The 24,686-nt window shown below is 38.1% G+C and overlaps 1 protein-coding gene across 2 annotated transcripts; it reads right to left on the reverse strand.

The window, feature by feature from the left end:
• Window positions 1–23,165: 23,165 nt before the first annotated feature.
• On the reverse strand, window positions 23,166–24,260 carry saa (serum amyloid A). Of its 2 annotated transcripts, XM_078257361.1 has the most exons (4): window positions 24,150–24,260; window positions 23,970–24,069; window positions 23,686–23,824; window positions 23,166–23,347 (listed from the first exon to the last, which is right to left on the reverse strand). In XM_078257361.1, exons 2-4 carry the CDS (start codon window positions 24,055–24,057, stop codon window positions 23,209–23,211), a joined length of 366 nt encoding a protein of 121 aa, XP_078113487.1. In that variant the 5' UTR covers window positions 24,058–24,069; window positions 24,150–24,260; the 3' UTR covers window positions 23,166–23,208. The 2 variants fall into 2 exon arrangements, with proteins under 2 accessions (XP_078113487.1, XP_078113496.1); XM_078257370.1 differs by lacking the exon at window positions 24,150–24,260 and having other exon boundaries at window positions 23,686–23,857; window positions 23,970–24,058.
• Between the last annotated feature and the right edge of the window lie 426 nt (window positions 24,261–24,686).

The raw sequence follows: 24,686 nt of genomic DNA on the forward strand, positions 1-24,686 counted from the left end.
ACGGGACAGATTATTTGTCCTTCCCTTCATCTTCAGAGGATTTATTCAGAATAAGTGAAGCATAGCAGCTGGCAAACTGAGCACACATCAATGCACTGCACTGGCTGACTAAAATTCTGAATACAGCCATTCCCCAAAACTAATCTACCGCTAAAGTTCCCTGTATGAAACCAAACGGCTATGGATTTCCCATATCAGTGACATGCAGATGGATGGAGACCTATTCTGAGGCTGTTTACGGACCTACTCAAGTGTGAGTGTGGCTGCGAGGCTTATGTCAACGATATGGTTCTGCAGCCGCAGCTCCTTTTAGACCACATTGTGGGTCAAAGTCTGAAACCCAGAGCAAACAGCCCTGCCTCTCTTTAATACCTTTATAGAAAAGGAAGTGGCCAAAATCAACCGTAAACATGAAATAAGTAGACAAGTGGAATGGATGGAAGACGTTGGTTGATGAGGGACGATACTACACTAACAAAGGCTGTGGTACAGTGTCAGGATGATACAGAGCTCTATTCATTTTTCACTCTCTAGGAGGATGGCACTGTACCGGGGTAGATATTCTAGCAGAATATTAATAAATAATGAAGAAGGCAGTGTTGAGAGGCTCACAACAGTGTTGAGAGGCACACAACTGTTGTTTTTGCGTCCTGTTCCTCCACCCATATACAGTATGTCGAGCCAATGATGCTCATATCCTCCTCCATCAGCACACAAGCTGCTCGCTTTCTCATGCTTTCCTCCCTCTCCATTTCATTCCTGACTTCTCACCCTGTACTTGAACTGTATTTACAAAGAGCTAAGTGAGGTAAACATGTATCTATCAAAATATTCCAATAATGTGACTTATTTCTTAACATTTACAAATCAGATAACTTTACCCATACAAATAAATGGACATCCCATCACTACCACTGACTCATTTAAATTCCTTGGAACACACATTAGCAATTACCTGACGTGGAAAACTAACATTGAACACATCATTGCAAAAGTTCAACAACGGCTGTACCTCCTTAGACAGATTGAAAAGTAATGGATCAAGCAACAACTGAGATTGGTCCGCTAGTCCGTGGCATTGTAGCGTGTCATTTCCCCCAACACATTTCCGGGTTCTCCTTCTCCATGAACAACATGAAATCGAGGAGAGGGTTAACTTGTCTTGCTACAGCTTTCAGACCGTGGATCAGAAAACACACGGGAGACACTTTCTCTGTCTCCACTGCTGTACTCGCTCTGGAGCTAATCTACGTCACTCTCTAAAGCGGTACTTTTGAAACGGTACCAGTGCCTTAATGGTGCCTGAACCGATACTTTTTAAGAAAGTAAAAAAAACAACCACCAGATAGGAAAAGGGCATTTAACAACAACAACTTTGAATGCACCACAAGGCTGTAAATTACCAGTTTCATTGAACGCACCGTCTGTGTTTTTCCAACAAGCAGCTGCAGATTGTTACATCCCGGTGTCGGAATCCTCTACAGTGAAATACAGACAAACTTTACATCGTTTAGCGTTAGCTGTCAGCATTGTAACTGTGTTTAATCCAGCTACTAGCTAGCGGTAGGCTAATGCTAGCTGCTGTCGAGTATAGTGTTAACTAGCGTCACGTGCATTTCATTAGCATGAAAATATGTCCCAGAGAACGACATTGTTGTCGTACATTTGTCTAAAGTGTCTACAATTTGGGAGAACTTGACTACTTATGTAGCACTATACAAATTCCTCCAACTATTCAGTATACTGTAATAACCTGCCAAGGCACAGTAAAGCCAACTCACTGATATCTGTAGGTAGGCAGAGCAGCTCTGTTTGCTCCAGGCGATGGCCTAACAAAACAAAAGGAGAGCGAGCGTCAAACTGAGCATCAAACTGACAACCCACATGAAAGACACACAATTCAGCATGAAGAGAACACTCTTCTCTACACAAACATTATCCAAAAATAGTATATAATATGATCATATAATAACAATGGTTTAGAAAGCTATCAAACCAATACGTGTACAGTATGCATATACAATTCTTCTGGCAGAGCTGAAGTGAGATATGCTTCAGAACTTGTGATCAGCCAAGGCCACATGTCACATCTCATCCTCAGTCCACCTGTGACAGCCTCAAGTTGCTGTCCCCACTCAGCAGTTGGGTCACATTAACCAAAAAACACACCAACAGCATACACACTGTTGGTGTCAGCTTGATTGCCAGCTAGGGGTTGTGTTGACTGAAGTGATAGGGTCAGAAGGGGGTAAAGAACTAGGCAGGTGTAAGATGTGATGACGACAGCAGCAGGTGAAGCTATGTGCCGTATGACAGAAAAGCTAATATGAGGATGCCCAAATAACACAAAATCATAAGAGATGTCCACTTCGCTTTGAAATAATAATTATTTACTCAATATGACAGATAAAAAATTGCTTCAAAAACAAGCTGGCTTTAAACAAGAACTCAAAATAACAATACAAGAGATGTATTGTTTTATCTGGCAAAATGTTGGAGACAGGGAATAAAGCAAAATAGTCTTCTGAACTGCAAGTGATCAACATCGCTGACTCACGGAATAACGAAGTTTGGTAGACAGGACAAGAAAAGAGGAGAAATTCCGGAGTGTAATACAAAGAACAAAGCAGCTATAGAACATTGTTTTGACGGGGCAAAAAAGTATTTAGTCAGCCACCAATTGTGCAAGTTCTCCCACTTAAAAAGATGAGAGAGGCCTGTAATTTTCATCATAGGTACACTTCAACTATGAGAGACAAAATGAGAAAAAAAAAATACAGAAAATCACATTGTAGGATTTTTAATTAATTTATTTGCAAATTCCTCGGGAAAATAAGTATTTGGTCACCTACAAACAAGCAAGATTTCTGGCTCTCACAGACCTGTAACTTCTTCTTTAAGAGGCTCCTCTGTCCTCCACTCATTACCTGTATTAATGGCACCTGTTTGAACTTGTTATTAGTATAAAAGACACCTGTCCACAACCTCAAACAGTCACACTCCAAACTCCACTATGGCTAAGACCAAAGAGCTGTCAAAGGACACCAGAAACAAAATTGTAGACCTGCACCAGGCTGGGAAGACTGAATCTACAATAGGTAAGCAGCTTGGTGTGAAGAAATCAACTGTGGGAGAAATTATAAGAAAATGGAAGACATACAAGACCACTAATAATCTCCCTCGATCCGGGGCTCCACGCAAGATCTCACCCCGTGGGGTCAAAATGATCACAAGAACGGTGAGCAAAAATCCCAGAACCTTCGGGGGGACCTAGTGAATGACCTGCAGAGAGCTGGGACCAAAGTAACAAAGGCTACCATCAGTAACACACTACGCCGCCAGGGACTCAAATCCTGCAGTGCCAGACGTGTCCCCCTGCTTAAGCCAGTACATGTCCAGACCCGTCTGGAGTTTGCTAGAGAGCATTTGGATGATCCAGAAGAGGATTGGGAGAATGTCATATGGTCAGATGAAACCAAATAGAATTTTTTGGTAAAAACTCAACTAGTCGTGTTTGGAGGGGAAAGAATGCTGAGTTGCATCCAAAGAACACCATACCTACTGTGAAGCATAGGGGTGGAAACATCATGCTTTGGGGCTGTTTTTCTGCAAAGGGACCAGGACGACTGATCCGTGACAAGGAAAGAATGAATGGGGCCATGTATCGTGAGATTTTGAGTGAAAACCTCCTTCCATCAGCAAGGGCATTGAAGATGAAACGTGGCTGGGTCTTTCAGCATGACAATGATCCCAAACACACCGCCCGGGCAACGAAGGAGTGGCTTCGTAAGAAGCATTTCAAGGTCCTGGTGCGGCCTAGCCAGTCTCCAGATCTCAACCCCATAGAAAATCTTTGGAGGGAGCTGAAAGTCTGTGTTGCCCAGCGACAGCCCCAAAACATCACTGCTCTAGAGGATATCTGCATGGAGGAATGGGCCAAAATACAAGCAACAGTGTGTGAAAACCTTGTGAAGACTTACAGAAAACGTTTGACCTCTGTCATTGCCAACAAAGGGTATATAACAAAGTATTGAGATGAACTTTTGTTATTGACCAAATACTTATTTTCCACCATAATTTGCAAATAAATTCATTAAAAATCCTACAATGTGATTTTCTGGATTTGTTTTTCTCATTTTGTCTCTCATAGTTGAAGTGTACCTATGATGAAAATTACAGGCCTCTCTCATCTTTTTAAGTGGGAGAACTTGCACAATTGGTGGCTGACTAAATGCGTTTTTGCCCCACTATACATGCTTGACTCCAGCACTTACCCTAACCTTATTCTTAGCATTACTCTGACCTTAACCCGACCAACTACTAAAGTCTGAGTCTAAATCCTTAGATTAATACATTCTTATTTCTTGTGGGGACCATATTTTAGGTTTCCCCACAAAGTGATGGTGTGAACAGATTGCTGTCCCACACAGATTGTGTTCAAAATAGTTACAATGACTGTCTCTCCTATCTAATCACTGCTCTAGTTCACCATGGCTCTGCTCCTCCTACTTGCATACAGCCCTGAGGCTTGTATTGGTCCTGCAGGACCAAATCACACTGCAGCTATACAGTGTTTGAGACAAAACACTCAGCATATTACTTTAACGACCAACCCAAAAAGGAAAATAAAAAACATTTAGAAATAGGAGATACTCGAGTTAGGCAATCTATAATGTATAGCCTCATTCCCAGATAACATATCTTGGATACTGGGAAGCAAACATGGCAAACCACATTTGTTTCAGTTTCTGTATTAGCCTAAATCCAGATACATAAATGTATTTTTTTTAATCAATAACTGCTATTGCTGCCTTTGTGTCTGCTTTTCTTAATTACCTGACCAATGTCATAGATCATCCATGACTACTCACAGCATTCAAGAGTTGTTTTACTGTACTGTAAACAATCAAACCAGAAACTACCAAGGCAAATCAGAGTGCCCGAGCATGTGATTGTATACAAAATAGATATTTTACAGAGAAAATGAGCACATTATGAGCATGAGCGTACATTTCATCTAACAGTTGGGGGGACAATAAACACATTTCTCAAGATCAATTACTGAAGGGGACACAAAAAAAATACAGCCATAATTGTATTTATATAGGATATGTGTAACGTTAGTTATGGAACTCCATTAAGTAGGCTGGCAAGGCTGTTTTATTCACTTTAAACATTGGATGAAGTGATTCTTTTCATTAATACAGATGATGCTGAGGCATTAATAAATGAGTCTCCGTTGTGGTGCACTGAAAAATGATCTTATGTCAGTTTTTCTTTTCTCCGTCATTGTCTCTGGCCAACAACACAGTTGTTTAAATACAAGGTTCACCACGCGATCATATTATAATTATTAAATTATCTTGCGTTCTCCATATAAAGATTAGGTTTTATCTGAGACAGAGGACAGATATTCAACGTCAGCAAGCCCACTGATCTGCCACTTATATAGAGCAAAACACAACGGTAGATCTACAATATTAGCCTAATATTAATTCACACATAAGCTTATTGTTAGTTGTAGTGGGATCCGACAAGCTATTAAACAAGCTACCACGTAGCTTAATAACCACGTTATTAATCACTAACATAGCGGACTCATGCACTTTTTAAAAATTATAAAAAAAATACATTGCCTATCATTTTTGTCTTTCATCTATTAATGACTCAGTAGTGCTGGGCGGTATGACCAAAAATTTGTATCATGGTATTTTTTAAGATTCTGGCGGTTTCACTGTATTTTCTCTCTTTTGCTTGACTGGGCCTTTATATAGGTTTATAATGGCTTATTCTACTGTCAGGAGTACATAGAATATCACAAAAACATTTTAATGTCATCATGTTTACTAAAAGCTTTCATTACTAAAGGGTTTGCTTGGCTCCACAACATTATACAATAACGTTATATGAAGGAGAATGCATGAAACAGTTACAGAATCTAAACTATTTTTATTGTGCAAACTGCAAAGTAGTAAAATAAACCTAAATTGAATGAATACACATACAAACAACTTTAACATGGTTTCCCTTTCAAAACAAAATAGTTGTAAGATAGTTGTATAAACACTACCTTGGCCACAGGTAAGTTAGGTTGTTCTAGAAAAGTGGGCGACTGAACATAGCTCCACTGTCAGCCTCCTTCGGTGTTTGAATAACGTTAGTAGGTTGGCGGACGTATTTCAGCGAAGCAAGACATCTTAAATCCAGTGTTTTAATCATTGCTCTGAACCCGTCTTTCTCAACAGTCTGTAACGGGACCGTAGGTGGATTGTTATTGCGTTCATAATGTTGCTCCGCTGCACGCTTGAAGTGACATGTCTTTAACGTTAGCACGGCCAAGTAACGTTAGCGCAACCAAGTAATGTTAGAGTGACTGGCAACAACAGTGGCTAAATTATGTCAGATTTTTTAGAAACAAAAAACTTTGGAACAACAGATGGCTCCTCTCTTGAGCATACGTTGTTCTGGTGTATCTCTGGTCTTTCTTCTCTGTTCTTGAATGTGCATTAGCGACCGGAGCCTCTCCCAGCTCACAGACTGTTATGCTACCTGGCTAGCTAGCAGTTATAATGTTACCCAACATACCGTCCGGCAGTGTAAATTTGTAAATGTAAAATTAATACTGTTATAAATTGTTTAAGTCACAAATTGTTGTGTGCTATGGTGTTTTATCCTGTTAAAGAGAGTTAGTTGTGGGTTATTAATTGTTATTATTGTATAAAGTTACTACCATGAGTGAGAAGGGTACGCAATTAACAGGGCTCCCGTTCTCAATTCACTCGCAGATTACATCGGCCGTAGCGCTCTCTGCGGCAATGCACCGGTATTACGGTATATGAAAAATTCATATCATACGGGAAATGAATACCGGTATACGGTATAAACCGGTATACCGCCCAGCACTATGACTCAGCATCATCTGTATTAAAGAAAATAATCACTTCATCCGATATTTGAAGTGAATAAAATAGCCTTGCCAGCCTACTTACTGGAGATCCACAACTAGCCTACTTTAGTGAATCCAACTGTGTCCCCTCGTTCTCTCCCACTGGACTTGTTGCGTGTGTGGGTGACATAAAGAAGGCAGTGGACCAAACCACTGTGAGGCAAGGGAGGGGGGACTCAATTTTTTTTTTTTTTAAACTTAAAACGCATTTGTTAGCGTTTGCATTGTTTTACTACTATTTTAAGTCATGTTATTTACAATACACAGCATATTTTTATATATATTTGTAGGGGGTGGAAAACCCTTAGATGGGGTGGGTCCTAAGATCCGAGATTTCCGCCTATGATTATGAGACACCCACACCGGTTATAACGCTCTCCCCCAATTACCTATTCCAGCCTCATAAGCAGTCTTAAAAGATGCTGATAATAAGCTTGTTTAGCATAATCATCTGCAATTAAAAAGGACATCCTTAATTTTTGCAAAGGAAATCAGAGTAGTTACATACCATGTACAAAATTATCAAATTCTCACTCACACACACACACACACACACACACACACACACACACACACACACACACACACACACACACACACACAAAGAGGTAACTTGTGGCTCAAACAGTCACAGAAAACGCATATTTTTTATTTCTGCCAGCAGAGTGCCATATTACCCAATAACACTATAAAGCACTAGCCCTAGATATGACTGGACTAAACCGAAAAAAAACAGACCCTCCGTCTGTTGCTGATATTGATCATTCACGCTGTGGTGGATAAATTCTGAATATCCAAAAGAGGGGAAGTTGCTCTGTGCTCACCTTAAAGCTCTGCAATTAACACAAGTGTGATGTGGAAAAATTGCTGGTCACATACACTGATAATGGACTTTTCAGTTAAGTAGGAGACATTTTGTCCCATATTCATCGATTATGGATTTTTGAATGAGGGAGAGCAATATGGAAATCAGACAAAAACGTTCTTTATCTTTATAAGTTATGTTTTGAAACGTGTAGACTCAGTCTTAGGAGGGAAATATGTTTTGATACGATGGGAGGACTTCCCTTCTAAAAAAATATTTTGTTATGAACCTGAAACTGAGAAGGCAAGTTAATGAGAATAGTCTGCAGACCTCAATACAAAACATAAATTGAGCAAACAGACAAAACAAGCTGACCGATACACAACACACTTGTATGTGAACCTACACCTCAGCTCATCAGAGCCTATCGCCAGCAGGAAATCTATCCACATTGATGGCCGGCAAAAGCTTACAGTACCCTCCTCACTCTAAAACTTTGCATAAGCTGTTCTCTGGCATTTTAAACCAAAGTCAACATGTATACAAGGTTGCTCACTGCCATGACACCCTGTCCCAGAGCAATAACTAAGCTTTCTTTTCTGAATTGCAGACCTGAGGCATGTAAAGCTGGAACAGAGGATGAAATAAAAAGGCTCTAAGGCAGAGCACAGATAAACAAGCCACTGGCTGCTAACAGTCCAGTTAGGATGTCCTGACCTTCAGTTTTACTCAGTGTTAAGAGGAAACACATCCAATGCAACATTATTCCAGTGATCATCTTCAAGTTAAGAATATGGTGCATAATGTTGTGTAAGAAAAGACACCCGCAAACTCGTAGCTATGATAGAATTTTCTTTAAATATAATTTACCAACGTTTCAGCATGACAGTCTTCAATTCCCTGAAGAAGACCGTCACGTTGAAACATTCTTTTGCATCGTGGTTACGAGTGTGCGACTGTCTTTCCTCTCACTTGTACTTTTGTCGTGGTCTCCAACACTAGTGTGCATTTCTCCTCTCTCTTAGGGCTGGGCGATATGGAGAAAGTCAGATATCACAATATTTTTGACCAAATACATCGATATTGCGACGATATTGTACGGTAACTATTGATGCGATCACAAAATATTTTTTTATAATGAGATTTTAGATAAATAATCATCAATAATGTGGTAAACAGTTTCAAGTGAAATTATAGAGACATGTACATGCATGCAAAAAAATATAATGTGATGTTAAAACAAATCTGCAATAATTCAAATGATATTCCCACAAAATGTTTCACAACAGATTTTCTTAGAAAATTGAGTTAGTATGTGCTTGTTATTATCAATTTAGACAATGTAATTGTAGGTCACGATATCTCGATATATGACAATATCATTCCATTGAAAGTCGATAAATTATCATATTGACTTATTGCCCAGCCCTACTCTCTCTCATCCTGATATTGTGTGTAACGTCACAGACAGGGTAGTGATAAAGTAGTACCATGAGCACTGATACAAGAACTCATGTTATTTTCAAATGCATTCTCTATTAATTATCATTAGTATTCCTCAGCTAGCCTCAAATCACCAGAGCTGAGAGGTCAGCACAGACGGCTCCAATTTCAGCATGTATGACCAAACCAATGGACTGTTTTTGAGTTTATTGCCAAGGTGTGGAGCCTTTCTTCTGACTTTTGAAATGCCTCCTGAACCGAAATCAGAAGGTACATTAAACTCTTTGATGCAGTGCTTGGGCAATTAGTTTAATGCAGTGTACTACATGTTCTGTGTCTAGAGATGTAAAGTACATTTAAACCCCAAACTAGCGCTTTTCTGTTGGATTGATAACTGATTATACAACAAGTATATCCGACCAGGCAATCTGATTGGTCAACTAGACATTTAGAACGTGCTCAAATCAGCAGGATAGCACACCCAGAGCCGTTTGAGCAGCTAATCACTAAAAATACTACTCCGCCATTTCCATATCAACATTCCAGGGTTGAATCAAAAACAGTTATTGAAACATCTGTAGTCATGAAAACAAATCACGAACCACAGTGGAACACACAGAAGCTCTCCAACATATTTATATAAAGTGATTCATTGGCTTAAATGCAGTGTTATTATACACCCTGGAGTTATTGGAAATGTTTGGATCACATTAGCTGTGCCTGTGATTCAGTGGCACAGCACCACAGAAGTTTGGACATTTATCCATAGAAGAAAAAAATACAAAAAAATAAAAAATGTTTTTGTATATGTATGTATGTATGTATGTATGTATGTATGTATGTATGTATGTGTATGTATATATATATATATATATTAGGGCCGTCAATCGATTAAAAAATTTAATCTAATTAATTACATACTCTGTGATTAATTAATCAAAATTAATCGCATACATAATTAACGGTGCCTGAACCGATACTTTTTAAGAAAGTAAAAAAAGAAAAGAAAAAAAAAGGGTACTAAACAACAGTTGGTGACATTAAAGAACGGCTTGTTTATTGCTAAGGCCATATGGTCAAAATGACATGATTTAATAATAATGTATAACAATAACTAATTTCAGTAGTAAATTGCTGTTGAACCATCAGATGGGAAAAGGACATTTACAATAACTTCAAATGCACCACGAGGCTGTAGTTTACCAGTTTCATTGAACGCACCGTCTGTGTTGTTTCTCCGACGGCAGCTGCAGATTGTTACATCCCGGTGTTGAATCCTCTACAGTAAAAGTCAAACTTTACACCGTTTAGCATTAGCTGTCAGCATTTTAACCGTGTTTAATCCAGCTACTAGCTAGCGGTAGGCTAACGTTAGCTGCTGTCGAGTATAGTGTTAACTAGCGTCATGTGCAGCGGTGTTTGTGTTTCAGAGCATCAGAGAGAAGCACAGACATATCAGTCCTTCATTTTACAGTCCAATGGTGGCTAGAACGGCTCCGGGTCAAACGTCAATATTGAATGGATTAATCTGCATTATTTTTTTTAACGTGTTATTTTTTCTCAGATTAATTAATTGAAATGAACGCGTTATTTTGACAGCCCTAATATATATATATATATATATATATATATATATATATAAATATATATATATATATATAAATATATATATATATATATATAAATATATAAAAAATAGTTACATATATAGTTACAACATGATTGAGCTAGCAAAGCAGCTTTGTGTTTATATGTGCAGTATTTATTCAGTTTGGGAAATCCCACAATCTCTATAAAGCTAACGTAAGCTCAAGTTGGCTCGTTTCAAGAAGGGTTTTAAAGCACAGAGCCACTGTGTACATTGTATATTTAGGCTACAGTACATGCACAAACTCAATAACAAGTCTCCAATTACTCAATGATATCCATATAAAGACACTCATTGATGATCACCTTATGCAAAAGCAACATAGTAATTAAGTATTATCTAATCGTACATGTGGAGTGTTAAACTACACAATTAAGATTTTGCAATGCAACACAAACTGAAATAACTTGTTAGGTTCAACTTTAGCTATCAAGGATTGTTGCGTTGACTGCCGACAATTGCTGCAGATCTTCTGTAGCTGAATGCCATACAACAAATTAGCTAGTTCCTTGCGGCGAAACAGGTCAAAATCTGTGTATTCTTCATCAAGATTTAGGTTTGAGGCACCATTGAGCAGCATCAACCAATATTTTTATATCAGCATTAAATAAAGCAACTTCTTGTAAAGTGAAAGGTTGCTAGTACTGCAGATCTAACTGAGAATCAACATCCCTAAGGATCAAGTGTAGTGGAATTTATAGAAGCCTATTATACTGATCATTGAATTTTTCATGGAGCCCCGAGATGTTGCAATATAAGATCTTTATTCAACCAAACACTTGAGCCCTCAGCAGAGGAACTGAAGACATTCTAATAGCATGCAGATGTTGATAATCATACTATATTTGCCCCTATTTTTAAAGAAAAAGTTATAGAATGTGTTTGTTTTCTCTTTTTTTGCTCCAATTCTTTTATCTGCATGGTCCCCATCTTTCCCTGATCCTTTCTGAGCACGTCTCACACTGTAGATAAAATCACCATCTGGTTGTTCTCCATCTGCTTTATCACACAAATGATAAACGATAATCTGTGCTGTCAATCAACAAACAAGTCTGTCTATAAAAATAATGGCCCAGAGGTTGGTACTCCAAAGCAATTCAAGATTCAGCCTGATTTAAATTTGCCATGCTTGAATAAGAGCATGCTGCTTTGTATATGGAAATACATTTACCTTTATAGACAGTGTTCTTTGAATGCTATTGAGAGAAATTCACCAGATGTGAATTTGTCTGCGCATCCCAACAATGACAGCAGCAGGTGAGGCTCTCTGCACATCTAAATGCTAATGCCACACTGCTTCATCAAACAAAGGCGGTAGCTAATTAGCTGGCTTGGTGATTGCATCTTAAGCCTGAGTAATGACATAAGTGACAGCATACCAAGGGAGAGGAGTCCTGTTATGACTTACAACGCAGCAGGCGGGTTGATAAAATGGGTATGTTAAGGTCATGCATAAACACGCTATTATTAACCCACAAACAAATCCTAACTAACTAACAATGACAACTGTTTGCAGGTTAGGTTAAATCCTCTGAAACTCCAGGCTTTCTAATTACTGTAGATCCCATGCATAGTGAATAACTGCAAGGCAAATTCTGGAGGAAAGTGACAATTGTTGCCATCTTAAATATGCTACCTGTGAAGTGCCTGCAAATATGTACATGCACACTCATATGACAAGTTTGCAGAAGACAAACTCCATAAAAGCCAAACTAATGATGAACAGATGAAGCAAACAAAATGCAGTGTTGCATCTTTGAAAAGTACATAATTTATTAAAATGTCAACAAATTCGCTTCAATTGTAAATTGCAAATGAAACCGTAAAGATCAAGAATAAAGGACTAAAGCCTGCTCAGTCTGTCCTGACAGATAATGGACTCACTTTGAGAAAGTAGGTGAGAGCAGAAATGGCTGTTAGGTGACAGGAAGCCTTTGTGAATAACACATTAAGATAATTTGATTGAACATCAAACTCCCTATTACATTTATCAGTAAATACTATAGTGTGCATGTCTATGTGCTTCATGATCATGTCAACAACACCGGGCACACGTCCTGCAGCTTGTACTCCCAGTACTGGCATGTCCTCTCTGTATCTGAGATCTACAGTATTTTGGTTGATACACTCTGGCTCGGTGCCCCGGACTGCTGCTTGCAGCTATATTTATGGTTTATATTTTTCATGTTCTTGCACCCTGTTGTCTTGTTACACAAAGTCATAGATCAATATTAGGGTTGGCCTCCATTTTGGATCCAGTTCCATACTGATAAAATACTCAAGTAAGCTCTGAAGCTAAATAATCTTTAATTGGATCTTTAGAAATAATTATAAATAATTATACAATTATGAATAATACATTTGAAATAAAATATTAGTTCTAACTGTCACGAGGAGTAATACTCAACAGTTGTATAATGTCTTCTGTGGGTTTCGAGGGAGCTTTCTACAGTCAGAGAAAATTAACCAGAAATATGCCACCTCTTGAGGTGGCATATTTACTTAACATTAATATGCTACTTATCTCATTATTGAAATATAGCTACAGGTTGTGAACATTGGGTTAATAAACAAATGTTCAAAGCTGAACCTAACTAGAGTCAGATGTTTACATTAATGTACAGAGCTAAATCACAGAGAACAACTTTGAAGGGAAAGCAGACTGATTCATACGGATCCAGTTAACGAATAAGACTATTTTCAATGCCCTCTCTCTGGGTGTCGCCTTAGAGCCATTTTTTAGTGCCACCCATGATTAATGCAGCTATGAATGGTTTCTCTTTCACCAAGCACTGTGGGAGAAGGGTTTCTTTCGTTCTCTCTCTCTCTCTCTCTCTCTCTCTCTCTCTCTCTCTCTCTTTTTCTTTCTTAACCATTTTGCTTTCCTCCCAATGTGACCTGATTTTGTCACAGAGTGTGAAACTGATTTGGACTCATTTAAATGCAAATGCCATAAAGGAGAGGTGAAATGATGGGCACACATTACCTCATTGATTCTAAGGGACACCACTGCGCTTGGAAAAAATTATCTGCAGTTTAAACTTTATTATTCACAGACTCATTATTCATAAATTTAAGTAGGGAATGGCATGAAGGAACACGTTCTTCATGTAGTACCATTGCGCAATTCCACATTGACATGCAAAAAAAAGAAATACACCACCGTTCAAAAGTTTGGAATAACCCGTTATATTGTTTCTTCTTTCCTTAAATATATTTTAACATTGATAAAACAGTACAGTTTAGACAAAAAAAAATAAAAAATAATAATAATAATAACAATACATTTGGTGTTATGACATATGCCGATGTGTGAGCGTGCACACATAAAGCGGGGTGGAGGCTTCTTCGTTGGCGTTTATTTGGGGTGGCGTGACTGACTTTGCTGAAGCATTGGCACAAAACACACACGAGAGATCTTTAATGGCATTATGAGTAAAATGTAAAAAAAATTTCGGTTCATTATGAAACTGTGGCTGTGGTATTTAAAGCAGCAATGACGATATGTTTGTTTAGTAGGGGGACAGTCGAAAAGATTTATGGTAGTAAACTACCTGTGTGTTTTGAGGACCTCGGGCTAGAGACAATGGGGCCTTGGCCTTCACACTTGACTCAGTATAGTGTCAAACCTCTTCATGCCTCAACGTGTCACTGTCTCAATATTGATTACTTGAAGGTACAGGTCATTGATGTGCTGGAGAATGTCAAAGGAGCAAGGTGTTTGATGTGTTCTGGAGAGCAACTTCTCAAACCGTAATGGATTTTTCAGCAGGACAGAGAGCCGTTATTGACAATGAGAAGGGAATATTGAAAGAAAAATATGACATAGCAAAGACAGCTGCTGTGGAAGTTAGGTTGCAGCTTCATCACTGACACAGAGGAGATTATCTTTCCCTTAGTCTTTGTCTTTGAATTAAAAGTACGTTGAAAGTGACTTTGCACACTATACAAAGACTGGCTCACATTTTCCTAAGTGTTACAAACAATGATACAAATGTTGAAACATTGCCTCCGTCGCCTTGCATGACACACAATGTAACCTGGATTTCTGCAGGTTTCCTTTCCCTGTTAGTAAAGAGCAAAAGTAGAACGTTATACCCCTGAGCCAAAAATCAACACTTCAGCAACAATAACGCTTGGCCTCTCAAAAGACCAAACAAACAACTTCAGATCGATAGTATCCAGTGGATGAAAGCTATAGGCGATGGCTTTGTCTCCTGATAAAAGTAGTCTAGTGAGGTTTCCATGACTGAGGCAGAAACACAGATCACACTTTCAAGGAAATACTGAAATCGAATAAGACAGCGCTGTCAAAACAACACTGATATGGCTGTCATATTCATGTGTGTGATACTGAGCTGGACAACAAGGGCTGACCCAACTCCAGGATATTATGCTTTATTTAGAGACAACTGACTGTACATGTTATACATGCCTGGTCTGTTGTATGGTTATAGTATGGCAAATTATATCCTTGTTCAGTTATCACCCAGAGACAACTATAAAAACCAATATCTGTGTCCGATTGTCAGATCAAGCTTACAAAATATGATTCAATCCAGTATCACATTCATACATTTTGCCATGACTATTGAATACAAATGTGAACACAAAAGACAACTCTGTAGATGAATGTCAAATTGATTATGTAATGTGGATATTTCTTAAGAGTAACATCATCTGATAAGTGATGGTGGGTCACTTTGCAACTCTAAATAAGTGTTGATGCTGTAATCAAGCCTACGAGTGAACCAGAAAACCGTTTCCTCTTGTGATGAACAGTGAACTGTGATTAGTCTATAAACGCAATAAATAAATAAAATAAAAAATAAAATAAAAAAATATATATATATATTAGGGCTGAAACGATTCCTCGAATCACTCGATTACTCGATAATAATTTGATTACAAAAAAACCTCGATGCAAAATGATTTTCCTCGAAGCTTCGTTAAATCAATGTTACCAACGTTGTATTGCTGATGGACGGTGTTTCCACACGGATGATTATTACTGTCGCACACCAGATGCTGCTCAGTCTGCTGGCGACACATGCCAGAGCGTAAATAGTGAGGGGCTAGGAGAAGAGACAGGCTGGAGAAAACGACAGAAAGTGTCCATAGTTTGGAATCAGTTCAAACGTAGTTAAAACGAAAACTCTGTACAGTGAGTGTGTCTACTGAAAAACCGAACTAGCTTAACACAATAATAGCACGACGTCAATGCTTCAGCATCTCAACAGAAAACATTTCTCATCCATTCCACGAAGCGGACCCGACAAAAGCAAAATCACGAAGTTGTATGGACAATGAAACTACACAACTAGCAAAAACAAAAACAAGAAAATACGTAGTGGTGACCACAATTTGATCTAAAGAGCCGACTTGTTGACTATCCCTTCGGAAAAACAGCTGATTGTTGCGCACCATTTTCTCTCACTTTCTCTCTTCACAAAGAAACAGCTGATCAACGATCTACCAGCATAAGTGTAACAGAGCTGTGTAGCATTGTAATCAAATATATAAATTAAAATAGATTGAGTATAATTATTATTTACATATATGCCTATATACAGATCAGTCTCAGGATGAAACTTGTAGTTCTAAAAGTTAAGTTGCACAACTTAAGGTTTATGTATGTTTAATGTATGCCTTAGTGTGAGGTTGATGTCATTTCAGAAAATGTTTTCTTTGAAAAATTTTACAATGTAATATGGCACTTAAATGCACTTCATATGTTTAGTTTTTTGAGAGATGATATTGTAAGCAATGTAGGCAACAAAAATGTAGCTTTTTCCAAAAATGTAACCAAACTATTGTTTATTATTGCTCTTCAATAAAACAAAAGTATTTCTTATCCGATTACTCGATTAATTGATGGAATAATCGGTAGAATACTCGTATTACTAAAATAATCGATAGCTGCAGCATATATATATATATATATATATATATATATATATATATATGGGCTGCAGCTATCTGTATATATATATATATATAAATAAATATAAATGCAAAAACAGCTGCTGGCAAGCTGAAACCAGAAGATTAAAGTCCTTACAGTGAAAATGGTGCAGCCAGCAAAGCTGTGCAGTGGAAGCTGATGAAGTACATACTCTGTATATATTAGGTTACAGCTATTTAAAATTACCTTATGAAACGCAACCAGTATGGATTGAAAGATTCAGCATATTTTCAATCAGTACATGTAGAGGTGAAATGCGTCTGTCAGCTCTAAATGTATCGCTATTGACCATTCTAGCTGGCCGTTACAAAGTTTTTGCCTAGGTTTTACTCTGAATTAAGCTTTATATGGCTGACTGCATCATAAAGCAAATTCAAATAGCACATACCTCTGCCAAGGCTGCACAATCCTTTACATTTGTTATTTTATTAGTAGTAGTTTATCTGCATCTGGACCCAGATCTGAGTCAACAAAGACAGGACAATCGACAATCAGGTAGATTTCTGCAAATAATCCTGTATGGGAATATGAGAGCTTTGTATAAGAGGGAACTGTAAAGGAAAAAAAAAAAAAAAAAAAAAGATTTCTATAATATTGTACAGCTCTCTGTTGATTGAGCTGAGCTGCAGAGAGACTGACTGAGGTGATGATGTCATCTGGAGATAAATCCTCCACAGACGGTGAATAATGGAACAATTCATAGGACAACATGGCAGTAGCCATGGTGGTCTTAGTGGAATAGGAATATTTCCTAGGGCTGGATCTAAATATTCGAAAATTCTTTCGATGGGTAGATATTCGATTTTCGATTCTAGCCGCTTGCTAATTTATGCAGCGCTATGTCATCCATCTCAGCCAAGAATGGAGAAATGTTGAGTTACAAGTGAGCAGTCTGTTTGTAGAGGTGTGTATGGTTATACTGGAGCAGACTGGTGTCGTTTTCAGGCGATTTGATAAAGTGTGAGAAATTTGTCCTGCAATAACAAAGCAGTCGCTTCACTCGCTTCGTCGCCTTTTACTTTTTTCCTCTTTTTCCAAAGCTGCCTTCAAGTGCGGTCAGAAATGTTGGATTCTCCCGCCGCTGCCGCCGAAGCTTCAAATATTCGCTGTTGAAAAGCACCGAAGCTCAAAAAAAAAAAAAGGTATTCGCTACAGCCCTAGTATTTTCTGAGGAGTATTTCTATGCACCCTACATTCACATAAAAACAACGATGATCTCTGATGAAGTCCTGAATAGTGCTGAAACAGTCGATTAGCTGGACAATAGAAAATGAATGGACATTTTTGATAATATAATAATTGTTTTAGTCATGATCAAGAATAAAATGGTAAACATTTGCTGGTTTTAAAGTCTCAAATGTCCTCACGTTTTGCTGCTTCTTTCTTATGTCATCCTAATTAAACAATGTTTGAATGTTTGTGTGATTAAACAAGCACTTCAACGATATCTCCTTGGGCTCTGGGATATGGTGATAGGCTTTTTTGACAATATAAAATTTGAAAAGGGAAAGCATTAATTGAATAGTAGTTAACAATCAACATTTTCATCAATAAGAAAAATAGTAATCAGATGCATCCATACAGTAGTTCAAAATCAAAACATAACATTTGGTCAGTTCCTTTGTTTTAAATGTAAATTACTCTGTAAATAAAACCAGCAAAAAATTACATTCACGTAAAAATAATTTCTAGCGGATTAACCTACAAGCTAATGTGTAAATTATACCTAGCCCCCCCTCATGTGTAATTCCTCATCATGCCCGTTTGCTCGTTAACACACAACAACAGTGTGATTTACAGCCCATCCTACATGTTAAATCCTGTGTTAAACATAAATTTGCTCGCTCTAATTGCTCACACAAAGTTCTTCTACAGCAATACAGTTGTTTGTAACAACACTGCAGCACCACTTATCTTACAAACGCCTCATCATAAATCATTGTTTCATTTGCCTTTCTGACAGTTTTATGCAACATGAAAATCAACACCCACCCTGTAGCCCTATCTATGGGTTTCATTATCTCGGAATCTTTTGTTTTTGACATAGGGCATAATGTCTGTTGTTGTACCAACGCCCACACTGATGTTATGAACAGAGTAGAGAACGTAAATGTTTGGTATGTGAAATCCATAGCTTACAGAACAAAACTTTTAAGAAGATCTTATACATATTGTATAATAACCACTTTCCCTGTAGCACTGCCATCCACAATGCTAAGGCAGCTGAATTGTTTAGCCGAACCTCGTAACAAGTGCGTTTAGATCAAAATCGAAATTTAATTAAATAATTTCCCTTACAGTTATTATCTTTCATAATTTGTGCAGCAGAGCTGGAGGATGTTGCCCTATTATGTTTCTTCCCCTGGAGTCCAATTTAGTATCCTCCGGCTGCAGCACGGATAAGATCCCAGCAGGCTGCAGGGAGAGTGTTTGTCCTTCAGTGCAGGTGCTATGCAGAAAACTATCCCAGGCTATGGAGTTGGTGAGACAAAACCCGAGGAGTGAAAGAGGACAGCACAGAGCAAGTGAGCACAGACCTCGAGGAAAAGGTTGGAAATGAAAACGTAGCATCCCCACAACACAAGTCAGCATGCTGGGTGCATCCTCCAAGGCATTATAGGTTTCTAATAGCCACGCATTACTCATCTATAGCACTGGTCATCACCCTCTTCATCAGGTGCAACACAACCATTTTTCTCCCTCTCTGTCTGTTCTCTAGTCCCCACTATACAAGCCCTTCCATCTTTATTCTGTCCCACTGTTTAACTCAGCTTACCTCTTGGTGTCACACAACACTAAATGTCTCTGTCTACTCACTAGTAACAATACACACATTCAGATTAGAATACCAATTATAAAAGGCTACAATGTGAGTGATTGTGTCTTTTTTATTGGCTACATGGTTTGTGATTGCTAATGTTTTAATCACATCTACATAGGTTTTCCTCTATCTAGGCAACCTACTATCCAAATGTTAACTTATGACATCAATTTAGTGGAATAGAAAAGTGATGGTTTGTTCTATTAGCTATATTGGATCCAATGATCATAGATCAGTGAGGCAACCTGATATGTTGAATTATTTGAAATATGGCCAAATATTGAATCAAAGTCTTAAAGATTTAACTTTTAATGTAACATAGCAAAACATATAAGGCTTGCTCCACTGTTATTAACCGAATGCAGCATGTAGGCTACTGTATAGTATATTCCACTGTGGCATCAACTCCAGGGACAACAAAACTTTCCCTGTAAACATCAGACAGTCCAAAAATATCATACAAGTGGACGATGGCTACTAAAATACATTCTGCATGACTGGATGAGGACAGAAGCTAAGGGCATAAAATTGCAAAGCAGACCTTGTGAGTCGGTCCCCTGCTCCCTCTGAACAATGAACAGCCAAACACAACGCCTGTCAGCAACTGCCCTCCCCTGTGGCCGGAACTGGCACAGCGTGGTACACAGCAGGCACTAAATGACACAATTCCTCCACCAAATATAAGATTCCAGATACTTACAAGCATTACACAACGTTTAGCTCTCAAGTAACTTGTATTTTCAGCAGAGGCTAATGTGGTGGACTTTGATGCAGAGTGTAGTGTACCTCATACAGTTCTCAACTTCAATCTTCAGACTAGCACAATGGATGGGAGGAACTGAATATGTCATTTAAATGTTAGAAGTGTGCGGTAATAAGGTGTATATTAAAGAAAATGAGTAAACATCAGGGTTGAATCTGTCATTCCCACAAAGAGAACTCTGCACATGCCTGAGGTGCCGTTTAATAAAACGATGCAGGAAAGAAATCGGACTATTAAGGACATCTAAAAATGAATGACCTTCCCCATCTCATGAGACATTAAAGGCCTATAGCAATATAACTACAATCGATAATTTTAGGCGTATAGACTAGGCTGCGCATGGATGAATCACCGAGAATTGTAGCAATAGGTGTGTACAGACCCAACAGCTCTAACTCTAGCTTTTAACTTGAGTTTCACAGGAATCGATAGTGCCTAAATTAGGCTATATGCCACACTTTCAAAGCAAGAAACGTTTTCGGTCAAAGCTCATCGCCCTGTTGTTAACACTGATGCGGAGGACAAATCCACAGGCTGAGCAGATCAGCATCCACCCACCGCTCCTTCGGATGCCTTGGAGGAAGACTATAGCCTCGCTGACAGAGCGGGGTTCATCGATGTTTAAAGATTATTAATAAAATAAAAGAATATGTCTTACCTGGAGAATATCATATGCTGATTAAGTCACCTCCTTTTGGGATGTGTGAGGGATGGTGATGGCTGGTAGCGCATTACTCAGTGTGTGTTTCACCGACAGAAAACGTACGGAGCACAGTGCCCGACAGCGGCGCCCCGGAACGAGTATAAAATAAAACGAGCCCACTGCAGTTGTCTGGTCGGTGAATTCAACGCCTGCACGAGAGCCAGCTACCCCACCCAAGCAGCGCAAGCTCGACCGTTACTCCGCCGTTACCTCATCCATTTCACGGGGACCACTGTCCTATAATAAATAAATAATAATTTCGAAACAACGCTATTGCACTTGTATTTGCTGCACTTAACGTTATTTGACAATATAAATCAACATATGACTTAGTATCACCATGTAATAACCTGGTTTTAATTGTGTTAAATGTTACTGCTACATAAATGTTTAGATACGTTAGCATTAACGTTAGCTAGCTAGCTAACTACCGTAGCTTAAGTTGCTAACGTTAGCCAACATTGACGCCATGCATTTAAGATATATGCTAACTACAAGCCAAACTAAACAAGTTATTTAGCTAACAAAACTCACCGCTTTGTTAAAAACAATTCTAGATTTCCCAAAGACTAAAAAGTAATTATTTATTTTAATAAGCAATCTCGCCACTTAGCTAGCTAAGGTTAGCTAGCTAGTCTATACATCCAAGCACTTGGCTACACTAAGCAAAGATGGCAGCCAAAGTGACTAATTTTTCTTAACAAGAAAAACATTAATAGAACATTTCAACCATATGTCATCTCCTGCTACCATCTTGGCCTGAAAAAAAAGTGGTCTAACTTGTGACATGGGTTAAAAGGTGGGATGTTTTTTTAAATAGGCTAAAGCCTCACATCAGCCATTCTCCACCCCACTGTCTATGATCCCACACAGGTGTTTTTTTCACTTAGAATCTGGATGTCTTTAAACTATGTAGCAAGTTTTGTTACAATCATCTGTAGGAATTTTTAAAGGGTCAGCTCACTAAAAGTTACCAAAAAAAAACATACATAGGCCCCTCTAGTGTTATCTATGCAGCAGGCTTTGAGATACCAGCTCACATTTCTCTGTTACAATAGAGGTAAATGGAATTTAATTTAAGGTGTTCAAAGTGCTGAAATATTACATTTTAAAGTGCAGTGTTTTGTTCTATTCTGGAGGTTAATTGTAATCACATTCATTATATATGTTACAAACTGTATGAACCACATTGGATCAGCTTTGGGCTTTATTGTGTTATCCATGAGATGAAAATGTTGCTTTGATTGTTAAATTAAAGTAAGCCCATTAGTTTAATCACAAGGAAGATTCTCTCTAAAACACTTAAGCGTCAGATGTTAGGGACAGCAGGACAGCATTGCCACTTTGTGGCCATGTCTTAACATTACAGCTGAATTAAGCACCAATAGCACAATCACAGATGGACAGGGATGAAATCTGACACATTAAATTCACAAATGCCTCAGATAACCAGATATAATCCTTTTGTAAGGCGACATTAAAGAATTAGTTCTCACTCATTTAAAAAAAAAAAAGAAGCAATTTATGACCTGGCAATCAAGTCATGTGTGCTAAAATGTACAGAAGATAGCTTTTTGATTGCAAAAAAGTTAAAATTACTAGAACAAAAAAGGATAGCAGCCAATTGTATTAGTGATACACAGCCCATCATTTGACAACATATTGAGGCCATTATGTACGTGTCTATAATCCGGGGTTTGCTAAAAAATATGATCATTGACAATTATGTTCTAATAATCATTCAATGATTTTGTTGTTTTATCACTGTCCAGTGTCAAATAATGTGGTCACTGCTGCATTATGTTTGTTGAGTCATCATTCAGTAACTTTTTTGTCTTTTTGCCTTCTTTCAGTAGGCTAATGATGGCTGGTTGAAAAGGCAGTAGAAGCCAGAAGTGCATAGCTCAGAAGTGTATGATAACAACAAACACAACAGAACAGTAAACAGGGTAAAAGTAGGCTACGTGACCAAACAAAATGTCTATTGTAAATGTGTGTTTACAATAGACAGTGTAAAACACTGTATACTGTAGCTGTATTGTCAATAATAATAATAAGCCAACAGTATACATTTCTTTTAGTAGTTTTATTATCAGTGGTTGATGGCTTTCATACTAATATTTTTCAGGAAGTCCCGGTGGCCTGTAATCGTTGGGATTTCCTCCGTTGCGCCCATGCTCGTTTGCCTTCTGATCAGCAGCAGAGTCCTCAGCACCATGACCAGTTCTTTCCTGCACCCACTCTCTGGCATCACTGAAATGAGAAAATAGACAATCAATATCAGCAGATGACAAAACCCAAAGGCCCAAGACCAGAAACCCTTAAGATTAGAAGGGCACAATATATAAAATATGAAGGATACAAAACAATTTCAGTAAAAGCAAGGCTGTGGGTATGACCTCCAAAAATAAAGGTTGAATAAATGTAATTCACATTTTGATTTTTCAATTTGTATGTCTGTGTCCAAATTTCTCTTAGATCCATCTGCAGTTTTATTAACAATAATAATTTCTTATTGAGAAAAAAACAACTAATATTCAACAGCCAACAATGTAAATTCAGATAATGCTTTCCTACTCTTTGTTTTTCACCTGGTAACCTCAGCTGCCCATCTTCCCCCTGCTCCTCTGCTGGCAGCATCACTGTTTCCTCTAGCATGAAAGTATTTGTCTGAGTTTTTCCAGTTGGCCTCCCTCATATCACGGTATGCTTGCCACATATCACCAGCTCCTGATCAGGACAACAGACAGGATTTAGTAAAATCTATAAGAGGATTTAGATAAAACAAGCAAACATGTCATTGCCATATATAAAACACGTAATCCTGGATATACTGTATGACTTATTGAGATATTAAAAAGCTCATGTTTCTTACCTTGAAAGGCTTCACGAGGAAAGTGGTACCACTGGGCATTGGTTTCCACAATTAGAATCAGAACAATTCCTGCTAGAAGCAACTTCATGGTTATAGATGTCTAAAAGGAAAACAAAATAAATTACATATAGTTCATCATTAAACACAACATTATATACTTTTCAGGTCTTCCAAACTTACTTTAAAGTTACTTCGAAGTGTAGAATAAGTCTTAAAAGATTGTTGAGTATCTTATCAGTGAGGACTCTACTGATTTGACTCTACTTATATTCTGCTGAGTTGTAGGATTTCTCAATGACGGAAATTCCCGTCCATTTGAGGGACGATTAGAGATCAGAAATGTCAGGCAAACACACTGAGGATATTCCCTAGTTGTGCAACAGCACAGCAAAGGCCTCCTACTTCATACAATGATTGTTTCTTGGTTGTTTATAATGTTGTTAAATGTTAATTTATTTGTGACTGAAAATGATTATTGTTGTTGCTGTTGTTGCCACTACTGCAGTTCTTGCTTATTTTGCTGTTGTGTATGCATGATGGGGATGATGATAATGTTTTATCATCCCCCACCTCCCTCTCAATACATAAGGCTGATTAATTTGGCACTTTTCATTAGCCTGTGTGAGAGCTTCATTATCCGTTACACTATTTCAAACATTTTATTAAAAATAATAAGGGTAAAACAGGATATGTGTACATTAAAATTATAATGTATTT

The sequence above is a fragment of the Sander vitreus genome, chromosome 1 (assembly GCF_031162955.1).
Source record: "Sander vitreus isolate 19-12246 chromosome 1, sanVit1, whole genome shotgun sequence".
In the NCBI taxonomy this organism is placed as follows: Eukaryota; Metazoa; Chordata; class Actinopteri; order Perciformes; family Percidae; genus Sander; species Sander vitreus.

What these genes read in the sequence shown, in the direction of transcription:
- saa (XM_078257361.1), bottom strand. Translation starts at nt 24,057, where the DNA reads ATGAAGTTGCTTCTAGCAGGAATTGTTCTGATTCTAATTGTGGAAACC. An exon ending in TCCTCGTGAAGCCTTTCAAG is followed by an intron (nt 23,825 to 23,969) that starts GTAAGAAACATG and finishes TGTCCTGATCAG; the next exon opens with GAGCTGGTGATATGTGGCAA. An exon ending in TGGGCAGCTGAGGTTACCAG is followed by an intron (nt 23,348 to 23,685) that starts GTGAAAAACAAA and finishes TTCTCATTTCAG; the next exon opens with TGATGCCAGAGAGTGGGTGC.